The 14,258-nt window shown below is 40.2% G+C and overlaps 1 protein-coding gene across 8 annotated transcripts in view; it reads left to right on the top strand.

The window, feature by feature from the left end:
- The window catches only part of ppargc1a (peroxisome proliferator-activated receptor gamma, coactivator 1 alpha), a 387,008-nt gene that overhangs the window by 365,639 nt on the left and 7,111 nt on the right, over positions 1–14,258 (top strand). For all 8 annotated transcript variants that reach the window (XM_028474263.1, XM_028474258.1, XM_028474262.1 and 5 more), the window contains exons 6-12: positions 373–418; positions 622–695; positions 3,793–5,014; positions 6,272–6,364; positions 8,055–8,175; positions 11,501–11,622; positions 12,782–12,933. In XM_028474263.1, coding sequence (XP_028330064.1) covers positions 373–418; positions 622–695; positions 3,793–5,014; positions 6,272–6,364; positions 8,055–8,175; positions 11,501–11,622; positions 12,782–12,933 — 1,830 coding nt within the window. The remainder of the gene's footprint in view (positions 1–372; positions 419–621; positions 696–3,792; positions 5,015–6,271; positions 6,365–8,054; positions 8,176–11,500; positions 11,623–12,781; positions 12,934–14,258) is intronic.

Here is a 14,258-nt window from a genome sequence, read left to right as displayed (position 1 = left end):
TCCAGGAAGGGACTCACCCATTGTCATGTGTCTTGTTTGCAGCATCGTCTCTCGTTGTCTTTTTGCCATTGTATTTGTTGTTGTCTTAAGATCGGTCTGTGAAACATATACCATCCCTTCATTTTGCCTCACAGAGTGAACAGTCTATCATAAAAGAATAAATTGTTAAAATGGGGTCAATAAAATAAAAACAATGTTTGTACAAAACTGTCCGTAGAGAGACTTTCTAACCAGGAATGGGTGTTTTTGTAAAAATAATTGCATCTTTTCACACAATTTAAGATTAACTGTTGCAGAATATGGACCTGTTCTCTTCTGCCCTGAGTGTTATACCCAGATCAATAATTACCCATGCTCCTTTGTGTTCTGCAGCCAAACCAACCACCTTGCCACTTCCTTTGACCCCAGAGTCTCCAAAGTAAGTGCAAGAAGTTTCTCACCAATATTCTAGGCAAGAAAAGCAACTTCAAACTAGAGAAAAAGACAAAAACTGAGCAAACATTAGACTTGAATTCGAGTTGAGGCATTTTTGTGACTCATTTCCATTTCTTATTTCATTAAAGCTTTTTACATTTTATTTATAGTTGTTAAATAATGGGCTGTTATGTTTTTGTCTTTCAGTGACCACAAGGGATCACCTTTTGAGAACAAAACCATTGAACGCACATTAAGCGTGGAGATTGCTGGAACACCAGGTAAGACCAGTCTCTAAGATGTTCAAAGGTAATTGATAATCCCAAAACCTGCTTTTACGTCTCACCTGTCTGTTAGTAATGCTGTTAGTAATGGGTTAACAGCTTGATTGTTCACTCACAGTTCAAAACTTCAAGGTGAGGAAATGGAAGATCCACTTTTATGTGTTCTAGTATTGATCAGGGCTTTCCAATCTTCTCAGGGTTTTCCCATCATTCACCACTCCCCCTGCTCTATTTCCCCCACTGAGGACTTAATATGCCTTTAACTCTCTGCTAGATCTTAACACTTAGATGACTGACTGCTCACTTAGCGCAGATGTTATAGGAAAATTGAAATTGAACGGTTGTTACATTAAGCTTTACCGTGCAATATGTTTTTGCTCAAGGGATTTCAAACATAGTCTCTTCAAGTCTTCATAGCACAATTGTCTTTAAACGTCATTTTTAATGAAAGGAAAAATTATGTACTTTTGAAGTTGCACTACAAGACGTTGTCTGTAAGTTAGCTTTGTAATTGTTCCAGTGTCAGTTGTCACTGAAAATATTTTCTTTTTAAAGTAGAATATTTATACAAGGGAAATGTTTACACGCACAGATTTTATTTCTTCTAATGAGTGTTGTATTGCGGTTAACCCTTGTGTGTACACTTCAAGGGGAAAAGGAGGGTGGCTGAAACCTAAAGTCTGGTGGTTCTTAAGCTCTAGAGTGATTAGAAATAGTTAATATTCCTCCGGTTTAACTGCTCGTGGGGTGAATTTTCGACCTGTGACCACATTCAGTGTCCGTTCTGATTCACTGAGTGCCCTTTACAAGCACGGTTAAACATGGACTTTTATCTGACTATACGGTCTTCTGCAATGCAGGTCCGTTTAGGATTACATATTAGCAAGAAAGTCATTTGATTCAAAAGTACTGGGTTACTGAGCCTTTTTCACACAGAGCGATAAGATTGGAGCTCAGTTGTTGTTTGGCCTTGTGTACCAGGATGCAATGGTGCAACCCATTAGGTTTGAGTGACTTTCAAAACAATAGAGTTTATAGTGATTGTGCTTGTAATGAGATAAAATTCCCCTGGTAGGTGGATCCATCACCCAATTTTAAGAGAATTTCCCATAAATTGGTGCCAAAATAGTTCCAATTAATGCATTTATGAAGCGTTGTAGTAGCTGTGGCTAGGGCTACTATGTCTGAACCTTTTTTTGCAATGCAGTGTTACAACTGGTTGGCTGCCATCTCATAAATGCACATTAAGGACACTGGTAAAGGAGAATAACTGACTTTCAGTCCCACTCACTTACTCCGTTGCTTCCCCTACGGCGTCTGTGTGATTAACGATTGCTTCTGCAAATTATCGTTCATCTGCATGTTCGACTAAAAGGAACAAATTTGTCTAATTCTGATTTACTTCACCCTTCTTGCTAATGAAGTCTTGTTTATGACCCTATGCATGCTGCTTGGCACAGATGGCCCTTCATTTGTGAAACAGAAGTAATTCCGGCATTGTGTAGCATCACCTTTACTTCCTCTTCCTCTCTCATTAAAACAGTTGTAATAGACATTATTTATTTATGTTTGCATTCCTCTCAAAGCTTTGAGAAAGACGAGACACAATGTGATAAAAAATGACACATCAAGATAACAAGAGAAGTAGCTGGGATCGATTAGACATCCCCTAAAACTGCTCATGATTTCCCTAACTTTACCATTTTTTTTTTATTTATCAGACTTCTGCTCTTTCTTTCTTAAGCTGTCATTCTGGTGCAAACTCTAACAGAACAGAGATTGGATACCAAGAATTGTGATTTACAATTCACTGGCAAGGGATGAATCATGTGCATTTAAGAAAGGGCAATGAGGAGGGTAATGTGTAGGTGTGGTAACATGCCACAGTTTGACTCTAGTGAGAAGTTCTTCGCAATGAGTACACCTGTGTGTGGGCACAGAGACACGAAAAGATACAAGTCGTCAAAAGTAAGAGATTGATCGAGGGAATTCAGCATATGGGAAAAGAAAACGGTAAACAAAACAAAAGTGAAGAGACAACAGAACTAAGAAGGAATAGAGAATGCGCGTAATGGTGGCGGCTCTTTGTGTGTGTGCATTAACAATGCTATAAAGTGGGCTCATCCAATGTCTACCCATATAACTGCCATCTGTCTGGCTGTAAATCAGTAGAAATGACAGCAGAGATGTGGGGGAGGGGGGTGGAAGGTGGGGTTAGAGTGATAGAGGTATGACATCTGACAAAAACTACTTTAATTCAATTCAACTTTATTTATGCAGTATAGTGCCAATTATAACAATAAGTCATCTCGTAGCACTTGTGACAAAATATGAAATTGTTAAGAAAAAAAAACAACAGCAACAATTCCACATGAACAAGCATCAGTGACGATAGGGAAGAACATTTCCCTTTTAATAGGAAGAAACCTCCAGCAGAACCAGGCTCAGAAAAGCAGCCATCAGCCTCGTCTGGTTGGGGTTAGTGGACAGAAAGAAGAGAACAAAACAGGATAGAGAGTATCAGTGTTCAGGGCATTGTCTCTTGTGGTTAGGTTTCCACTTATGTACGATATACGCTTTTTTGAATAAGTAGTTTACATTTAGCCAGTGCTTACTTAACTAAGTACAGTATCTTTAGATATCCTAAATATTTTTATTATGTTGGGGTGATCTCAAAGCATGTATTGCCTCTGCAAATGTTTAAATGTGGCTTTGTTTTTTAATACGTATTGTCTGTAAGTCAGTGTTTTTTTTTTTTTTTTTTTTTATTCATCGGATGCATTACTGATCTTGGTTTAGTTTCTTACATGAAAAGTGATCTTTTCAAGGACAAGGAGTGAGAGAAAGACAAGACACCCGTATTAGAGCACTGCCATATTAAGTTACATCAAGCATTACATTAATCTGTCAAGAAAGCGACAAAATAGGAATCAAGATTAGCTAAAGTGAATGGGAATATTTTAAACAGGCATGTATCTGAGTTCACTTTCTATAAACTTAACTGATCATTTATACGTGCAAAGTAAGAAGGAAAAAGATGATTTGGATTCTCTTTTTAATGTATTATTATACGATATTATTTCTCCCTGTGCAGGTTTGACACCACCAACCACGCCCCCGCACAAAGCCAGTCAAGAGAATCCTTTCAAAGCATCTCTCAAATCCAAGTTGTCTTCATGTTCCTCCGCGGCCTTGACATGCAAAAGAGCCAGGCTGAGTGAGTTGGGCCCCAGCTCTCTGGCCCCAGCTTCAGGTGCCTCAGGCGGGGGCCCCACCAGGAAGGATCCTGAACAGACTGAGCTTTATGCCCAGCTGAGCAAATCGTCAAGTGCCCTCCCTTACTCCGTCACTCGAAATGCAGTTAAGGGCAGCCTTGAGGAGCATCGCAGTGCTGACAAAAACAAGCGGGCCACGCCCCAGGGCTACAGTGACCATGACTATTGCCAGGGATTGGCTAACAGTAAGAAGAATGGGGGAACAGTCTCTGTTACCATGACTGAAGTTGCAGAAATGACATTAACCTCAGGTGCCACTGCTGCTTCACTGTCTACTTCAGGCCAATTGGAGAAAACGCATGTCGAATGTAAGGACTCAGCCATGATACTGTCCTCATCCTCCCGCTCTTGTTCTTCATCTAGTGCATCACCTGGCCTTTTGGCAAAAAAGGAATTTGTCTCTGTGGACAAAAAGGCACCCTTAATCAAGGAGTCAGGGAAGCAACCACAAACCTCTCATATCCCCTCACAAGAATCCACAAATGACAGGGACCAACAGCATCATTCTGCCACCAGCCGGAAGCTTTTGTGTGACCAGGAAATTAGAGCAGAACTCAACAAACACTTTGGCCACCCATTACAAGCCTTCTTTAATCAGGGTGGCCAAGAGCGAGACCAGGGCAGCAAAACAGACAAAACTACAGCCGCTCAGTTTCAAGAAAAGGAAAAGGAAGAACACTACCCGCAGAAGTCCAGTTCCAGCTTCCTTCACCCTGGGTTTCTGCCATTCCATGATGAGCTGGAGCTGGGTGAGGGCCGTGAGAATCGTTTTCTCTACCCATGGGAGGGCACCCCTCTGGACCTACTCTTTGACTGCACCACCCCCTGCTCTCCCACTTCTTCCCCACCATCCAGCTGCTCCCCTTCCCGAGCCTCTGTTTCCCCTCCTTCCTCCCTTCTCCAGTCACCCAGCAGAACATTCTGCTGGACCAACAGTGGGCCCCGATCTCGTTCTCGATCTCATTCTGGTTCCCGCAGCTCCTCCTCTAGATACCGAAGGCGCTCCCTCTCCAGCTCACCTGACCGGCGCCGCTCTTCCTGGTAAGATATGTAGCTTTTCTTTTTGTGTTTATCTCAAATACAAACCTTTTATGTTCAAACTTCCGCTGCTCTCAAAGATTGCAAGCTTTAAGTTCCATCAGACAAATTTAAAGGAGGATTCGTTAGTGGTCAGAGCCATTATAGACCTACAGGGACTAGCATACTCAATTGTACTATTACTCCAAACTAAAAAAACCTGACGATCGAGAGGAAAAAGATCAAATGGTGTATCCAACATGAATGACAGACAATTGGCAAAAAGAAAAAAGCTCAGAACATGAAAGGTGCCAGAGGCACTGGACTTTAGAGCAGAAAGAGTTTTCATCTCCTTGCAGGGAGATTTGAGTGTTGTTTTGAAGCACACCCACTTCTAACCCTCTCCTTTGCGCTGTGCCATTTTCTGTTTGATGCTGGGGCTATTGTTTTAGGCAGCAGATGTTGTTTTTACAGTATGGTAAACGCTCTTCTTATACATCCCCAGTGATGAAAGCCAAATCCAGGCTGTGGGAATGCCATCTCTATCATCCTTGCTTACTGTGAGAACTACAGTTCCCATGCTTCTCTAAGATCGAATTCAAGTGGGAGTTGTGTTTTTTTTTCCTTTGTCAAAAGTGAGGCAAAATCGTAGGTTATGACGAGAGGGTTGAAACATATCTGGGTTGTGTGTTATTGGTCACGAAGTGTCAGAGTGACTCAGCAAGTTTGCTTCTATAGTCACAAAAAGTCAGTCTAGCCCACAGAGCTCTAGAAATTACAGTGAGCTGTGCTATCAGTGCTATTAAAGTCTTTCTCCAACAAGCTTTTTATCTTATATATCACCTGAATTTCAGCAAAATATTTCTAAGTCTTCTTTCGTTTTCAAGTTTTGCAATGCAAGATCTTTCATCTTTCCAAACTGTCTTTCTTTTGGTTCACTGAGCTTTCCAAACTTCTTTCCTTCCATTATTCAGGCCTTCCTTCTTCAGCAGCATTTCAATAATTAAGCACAAGAAGCTGAAGGAGTGTAGGGGTACAAGCGCTACAGTCAGGCCACTGGAGCCTAAACTATTGACCACGTCTTCATACAAAATAGATTGTAGGTGCATGTATATGCTAACTTAGGTGTGCAAAAAGAAGGTCTGGAGAAAAATCATGCACTCTTGCTAACTTGCAAAAGGTTAGATCAGGTTAGATTTATTTATTTCTTTATTTGAATATGTCTGTACATAAACAATACTAGTTCTTTTATACTAAGCACAGTTTTCTTCTTCCACACAGGTCTCGTCACAACACAGAATCAAATGCTTTGCGTTCCAGGACTCACAAGAGCCCCAACCCTCAGTCTCGTTCTCCTCTCAGCCGCAGGCCAAGGTGATTGTTTTAAACAAATGAGTTAACCTCCACTTTGTTATGTGTTATTAACCTTTGTCAACCTGCACGTTGCGTGCAGGCCTGATGCTTAATCATAGCCACTGCTCGCTAGCATTCTGAAGACTAGTCAATGACTAAAGGAGTTCCTGCACTCAAACAGTGCCCAAGTTGTGACACTCACTTTGTGCATGTGCACTGTGACAAACATCCTGGGAAGATATGTTTATTTAATCATGTTTTAATTTTTATAACCGATTTTCAATCACACTGATGCACATTAAAAGTGCTTTCATGAGCAGACGCTCCCAGCTGAATAAAGATGCTTATAAAATTATTTGGTCTTCCGTGAGCTAGTGCTAAAAGAACTATTTCATATGCAGAACAGTACTGGCCGAGTGCAGCCAGAGAGAGAGAAAGAACGAGAGAGCAACTGACACCATCTCAGCACTCCAAGCAGATTTGGCACCCACGTGCCTAATGACACCCGACAAGGCGGAGAGACGCTCATCAGTTGAAAACTTAACGGATACGTCTTGTGCTGGTGTCGGGTGGGGGCGAAAGTTGCACTTTCTTCTTGATGAAGCCCCAACTAAGCAAAAAGTAATGACATGTGAAGTAGTGCTGACAGTTGCAGCTGCTGAGCTTCCAAACAACGCTGCTCACCAGGGCTCCCACGGGCTTTTCCTGCAGCCTCTGTGATCTTAGCAGTAGTGAAAATACATCTTATTAACATGTCTAGCGTCATCCCTTTTTGGTACTCCTTTCTAGTGTTGGAGAACTTGGCATTATTGGTCTTGTATCGGATTCAAGGGCATTTTTACTCTGTCCTGTCTAGATCTCGGCCTGGCCGGGCTCTGGATTTTCGGTCAAGACCAGTCGAGACCAACACTGATCTCTAATTTGTTTTTCTTTGAGAATAACATTAACCGTTAGCCCACTAATTGTTCTGCCACATTGGTAATCTATTCCAGTGCCTTGTGTGTCGGATACCTGCAAAAACTCAGACATCAGTCCAATCTGATTTCTAATTGGAAATAAACATCTTTATTTTCATTTTTTTCATTCTTTAAATTAGTTCTGCACTTATCAATGGATTTATTTTTTGGAAGAATTTAGTTGAAATAATACATAATGCTGACATTACGCTGTCATTATCTGCCATCAGCATGAATACGGTGTCATTAAGGCTGTCATTAAGTGTCGCTCGCAAAATTATGACACCTTTAGAGCTATGTTGGCCTTTTTTGGGTTAGGTGGAGGAATCTAGTGGGGTTAGGTAGGGTTAGGGTAACGAACAACACTTAATGACAGCCTTCATGACACCTTGTTCATGCTAATGACAGGTATCATGTCATAATACTTCAAGTACATTGTTAACAAAAGATTTGTCAGGGTTTTTCAATCCTTGTTTTTGACTGTCAAATGTATTTAAAAAGAAAACTAAAATAAAGAGAGAATTATCTTAAAATGTTAAACCATTTCATATTTTCTTTTTTGTGAATTTTTTTTTTTCTCTTGACTCGGTCTTGACTCTCAAAAGCCTTGGTCTTGGTACAATCTAGTCTCGAGCAAGTCTTAGTCTCGGATAGTGTGGTCCTGAGTACAACACTATTCCTTTCCAATTATTAGCACTGAAAGAAATTTTAAGTGTAAAGAAAGGAGTGATGTAACGGGTGATTGTTCTTCTCAGGTATGACAGCTACGAGGAATATCAACACGAGAAGCTGAAGAGGGAGGAGTACCACCAGGACTATGAGAAGCGCGAGTTTGAGCGGGCCGAGCAAAGAGAGAGACAAAGAGAAAAAGCAATCGTGAGTCACGGCTCTGCGTCATTTTTCCTCCGTCGCTTTGTGTTGTCTAATATTAAAGTTATTTTTGAGATCTTTGACGTTTCTTCTTTCTGCAACAATGCTGATAAAAAAGAAACATGCAATCACTGTTTTGGCACAATGCACAGTCCTCCCACAGACGCACTCACACACACACACAGACTTGGGATGAGACTGCCTTTAGCCCACTGCCAAGTGCCACAGCGTCTCTCCTCAGAAAGGATTCATACAAAGTGAGTTCCTGAATGATTCAGGCGACAGGCCCTTCCTCTTTATCTCTGGGTTGTGTATTTTTAACATCTCTGTCGTCTGGAAACACTGTCAACTCTTATTAATCACACCATAGGGCTAAAATGTTATAAAGGGCCACAAACTGGGGGGGGGGGCAAGTGGAGCCGAAGCTTCAAAAAACTGAAATGGTCACTGATTCTGTCCTTGTTTCCGTTATCAGTTTCAAAATTCAATCTGATTCAGTACAGATCACATTTCCTACTTATCTCAACTCTTCCTGTCTCAGTGTGAAATTACTCTGGTCTCCAGCCGAGCGGCGCCGCTACCACCCGTTGATAAAGCACACATTAAATGATGCCGTAATGCAGATGTGGCTTGGCACGCATACATTTTCCAAGATGGAGAGACAAACAATTACGAGCAGTGGAGCTCAAACTGTCAAACACGGCTTTGGTGGCCGGTCTATCTGCCTGTCTGTCCCTCTGTCCTCTCAGTCACGTGTACACGCATAACCCCTCAGGGTGCCATCAAGAAAAGACCACCTATTTATTAACTGTCAGCAACTAAAACCCACATTCAGCAAAACTTTCTTTGTCCCAAGCGTAAGCAGTTAGGAAAGAGGGGAGAGCATAAAGCAGTCATCTGTAGTTAATCTGTATTTTTTCGCTATAAGTCAACCGGGCAAAGGTGAACTTTTATTTCCGCAGGAAGCAACTGATTTACATATGTGTTACTAGCACCCTCAAGACAGCATTGAGGATTTTAACAGGCCTCTGTAGACTCGGCCCAGTAGTGGCAAAGTAAATGAATGAATAAATAAATAAATAAATGCCAATGATACTCTATAGCTCGAGGCTTTAACCGTATTCTATGATTAGCAGATGCAATTAAACTACGCTAAAGCTATAATTGCAGCCCAGTGGAGTTTAGTCCTGAATTATTCCACTGTGACCCTTGTGTCCTCTTGAGTTTCAAGGAAATCCGTGTTTTTTTTTTGTTTGTCTTGTTTTTTTTGCCCCGTGGCTCACAACTGCTGCTTTTATACTCTTGCCTCTCCGTTGGATACAATTCTTTTTTACCAAAGTTTTCATTTACTGGTAACTATCGCACCAGGTTTTCTGTACATTATGACTTCTCATAGACAAAGGTGTAAAGAGTATTGATGTATCCTACTCAAGTAGAAGTACTGTCGCTTGATTTAAATTGTACTGGAGTACAAGTACAACTAAGTCATACATAAAATACTCAAGTAAAAGTAAAAAGTTGCTCAATTAAATAGTACTCAAAATAAAAGTTACTCATTACTTTCACCCCCATGTTTATTTTTGGTAATAAATCTTGCCACGAAGGCATCTGTATAAAATAAAAGGTTTGTAGTAATGTACATTTATATATATATATATATATATATATATATATATATATATATATATATATATATATATATAATAACACCAATGAATTCAATTCAAAATAATAAAAAAAAAAAAAATTCTCAGGCTCTAAGTATACAGTAGCTAATTTTATGAACTCTAAAACTAAGAAAATAATCAGCATTCAATGCTGTTTTGGCACAATACATTACGTTTAATCTAGTTGAATTTGATTGTTTCATTTTTTGTAGTTTCACAATGTCCGCTGATCATTTTAAAACAAAAACTTATAATTTACTCAGTAACTTTTGGGTTTAGAAATGTAACAAATTACTTTACTTTTCTTAAAGCTGGGGTATATAAGTTTGGTTATTTTTTTTTTTCATTTTATTTGGTCAAATATCCAAAATCATTTTATATTGTATTGTATATTGTTTATCTCGTCTCCTTTTCCTGGCTCTGTAAATGAGCTTTAGAAATACAGGATACTGGACTTCAGCCAATCAGAGATCTTTCTACCGACAGGGCGATCCATGAGCTGTTTTAAGCATTACTATTGGCTGCTTGAGCTGCTCGTCAAAAGTTGATGCGCGTTCTGGATCTGAGAGCAGGAACAGTTCCATGCCATTATGTTCGAGCTGAAGTCTCTAATGCGGCTTTTGGGACATTGGTTACACTGCAAAGCAAGAGGAAAAAGGAAAACCGAGGTCGAGAAGCAACAGAATAAAGGCACAAAGGTGTTCAGGAGGAACGGTGTGCGCAGTCCGCTCTGAGTCAGAGAGAGAGAGAGTGAGAACAGTCGGAATAAATAGCTTGTTAAAAATGATCTAAGGTGGAAAGAACAGACCCAATTCATCTGCAGTGTGGACGGACTGTGTCTGCTCTGATAAGCTGAGATCGGCTGCAGCTCAGCTGCTTGTGTTTGAGGAGCAGCTGTGACTCTGAGCCTCTTACTGTCTTCACAGCAGCAAGTGATACGTGCTTTCATGTCTCTAAAACATCAGGAAACTCTGAAATAGCACAAGAAAAAATTCCTACATTTGTTACTAGTCTCTATGGAGAAAACAGTCGCAAAGAGTTCCACTGTGTGCGTGTGCACATAAGAGTTTCATTCAGGAGGGGAGGGGGGAACATGGAGCGCCTCACGATTCTACATACCCCAGCTTTAAGTACAAGTAAAATGACTGATTCGGACACATACTCAAAACAGTATAAGTACCCATAAATGCAACTCAAATACAGGAACGTGAGTACTTGTAATCCGTTACTTTCGACCTCTGGTCATAGACACGAGCAGGCTTGTTTTGACGTGTGGCTGAGTCACCCCCACTTCTTTATTTTTAGACTGCACAAAAGAAGAAGCGAGCCCCTAACTTCAGACATGGCATCATTTGATAAAAATCACTCCACTCCAAGCTGATGAGTTGCAGAGAGAAAGAGGAATTGTTGTGTGCAAGGCAGACTGAAGGCACTTTCAAACAGCGCTTCAATCAGATAAGAGGAAGTGAGTCGAACCAATCACAGAGGAACACAACAGGCAGACAGAGTGCTAGGGACAAAACCGGGTGCCCCTAAGTCACAGGCAGTATCCACAGGAGTAATCAGGACCAATTCATTAGAGCGCCGTGAAAGGGAAAGAAAAAAGGACACATTCCCCTTTTTAATCTCTTTTCCTCCTCTCTGTCTTTCACTTGAACAATCAGGAGGAGAGACGGGTGCTGTATGTGGGGCGACTGAGGTCCGACTGCACCCGCACTGAGTTGAAGCGCCGCTTTCAGGTCTTCGGCGAAATAGAAGATTGTGCAGTAAACTTGAAGGATGACGGGTGAGGCCTGCAGAACTTTTTATGAATCCGTCTTCTGGTGGAGAAATCATGCATGAGAACAAGGACTTTAAAGAGTAACTGAACCCCAAAAGCACTTTTTTCTGCTGAATACAAATGTATTTTGGTATTAAGTAGTGATGTTTATTGATCTCAACATTTTAGTCAAAGTATTTCAATTTGGCATATTTTGTTGTACAATGTCAGTTATTGCCCTCTATGAGTTAAAACCAGGCTAATACAATAGTTTTTTTCCTATTGACTGAGAACAAGGTCATGTGACGTGGGCCTGAAGAACTACAAATGTATGTTTTGAGTGAATTCCGATTTATTTTTGGTTTTTATTTTATTTTCTGTTTGGTTTTTGATGTTCAGTGTTGTCGTGTTTTTATCCGTTTTTGTATATATTGTTTTGTGGAGGTTCTTCCTTTTTGTCTTTTTTTTAAAAAAACACCACAAAACAGTCACATATTTGCATGTGTATTATTAAAACATTTAACAACAATGGTCGGTTTACATTCAAATATCAAGTCCCAGGAGCTCTGTCATAAAGGTTGCGAGTGAAGGAAGTGACAGTCTACGCGCATGCGTTGAAAGGATCCGAAAGAATCAGGCCCGTGAACGAGCACTGTTAGCCCCACCCCTTTTCTTAAAACTAGCACCTATTGGTTGGATTGAGAGAAGAGTGTATAGAGGTACAGTATATTGAGTAATGAGTAGCTAGTTAACATAGCATAGATTGTTCATTGGAGATTTTATAGTATAGACTAGGTGTTTCTTAACTGCTCCAGCAGCCCCGCCCACAATCAATGCATTTTTTTTTAATTTCCCTCCCCGTGGCAGATCAAGAGAAAGCACCGGTTCAGTTACTCTTTATCTTTAGCCACCTGTTTTCCCCCACGTAAAGGACACATCACTTCTCCTTTTGAAAACTAAACTTTAAGTTAAACTAAATGACAAAGACAAAGCTTTTGCAATTCTAAAGTGTCTCCTGACTCATCTTCCAGTCTAGGCCTCCAAAGCCCCAAAGATACACCTTTATTGATTCTCCTTTGCATATAAATAGCAGAAGCATCATCTTAGATAGCCCCCCCCCTCCTCAGTTCAGTAATTGTTGCCTCACAGCGGTGCTTTTGACGCATCATTTTCTATTCCTGACCAGGGACAATTTTGGCTTCATCACGTATCGCTACACTTGTGACGCCTTCGCCGCCCTTGACAACGGGCACACCCTACGCAGGTCAAACGAGCCCCAGTTCGAGCTGTGCTTTGGTGGACAAAAGCAGTTCTACAAATCACATTACACAGACTTGGGTAAGTGCAGCTTTGTTGTTCTCTACCATCAGCCCCCTGCAGTCATGCGGTATGTTTACGTAGCTGTCAGTGAAAAGAGGGGGAAAAGGAAGAGTGGAGGATGAGGAGGAGGAGGGCTGGCAACAACAAACAACAACAACAACAACAACAACAAAAAAGCCTTGAGTGATGCTTCCAGATTAAACCATTCCCCATCTCTGAGCTGATAACAATCCCACTAGCCTGGAGTTTGTCCTTAGGGCTTAAAAGGGTGAGCAGAGTTCAGAGGTCAATCAGTGAACAAGCCAAGAATAGAGCTCCATTTACTCCCTGCAAGACGCTTCTTTGGTATCTTAAGTAGAAAAATAACTGAGTGGACTCCATTACTCACATGGGACACGAGAGATTCGCGTCTACTTTGTTGGCGTGGAAAGCACAACAATTGCAGTTGCTAAACCACACTTAGATTTAAAAACATATTGTAAACAGATGGATTTATATGAACGCAGATCTTTATTTATTTTTATTTATTCAGTTAGTACGACATGCTGTTCGGATGTTTGAATGATGTTCTGTTTTAGTTGATGCTTAATAGGTGAAATATTTCACTTTTTTTATTTTATGAAGGACATTGTTTCAATTTTTTTGTGGTTTTTGTTAATTTTCTTGTAATTTTTGTTAATTTTCTTGTGATTTTTGTTAATTTTCTTGTGATTTTTGGTGAGACCCCAGGAAGAATAGTCTTCACCAGGGGATCCTATTTCAATAAACAACATTATAGGAGGAATGATATACTTATTTTTATTTTTATTGCAAGACAAACAATACAAGTTTACACAAAACCATGATTTAAAAAAGTACAGGACGGAAGCAGATTAGTTATACAGTTAATATATACATATAAAACAAAAGGAGGATGGCGTGTGTGAGGAAAGATATACTTAAAAGCAGGGTTGCAATTACGTCTTCAATTTCCCATGTTAAACTACGATTCAATTACCTATTCCGTGACCAGCATTTTTTCCAATTATAAATAAATTACAATATTTTTTTCATCCTCAGAAAGTCAATTACGATTACATTCTCCATTACTAAAGTTCAATTACAGTTAATCACGATTACTGAGCCTTTAATACGTGAGCCCATAAAACATGACATGTGTCTTGTGTTAGCTTTCTGTTAGCATCTCTTATGACAACAGGTCCTAACTCAGCTGTAAAATACACTAAAAGCAAATATCTATCATCTAATTTCTTTCCAATCTATCGGTTATGTTGTTAGGCTTCCTAATCAATGAAAATATAAGTTTTAATAGTTTTGGTGTGAACATCTGAGCCTTTTTTTGT

The sequence above is a fragment of the Gouania willdenowi genome, chromosome 18 (genome assembly GCF_900634775.1).
Source record: "Gouania willdenowi chromosome 18, fGouWil2.1, whole genome shotgun sequence".
In the NCBI taxonomy this organism is placed as follows: domain Eukaryota; kingdom Metazoa; phylum Chordata; class Actinopteri; order Blenniiformes; family Gobiesocidae; genus Gouania; species Gouania willdenowi.
The sequence above is the reverse complement of the archived record's forward strand: the minus strand, read 5'-3'. Positions and strand labels throughout refer to the sequence as shown.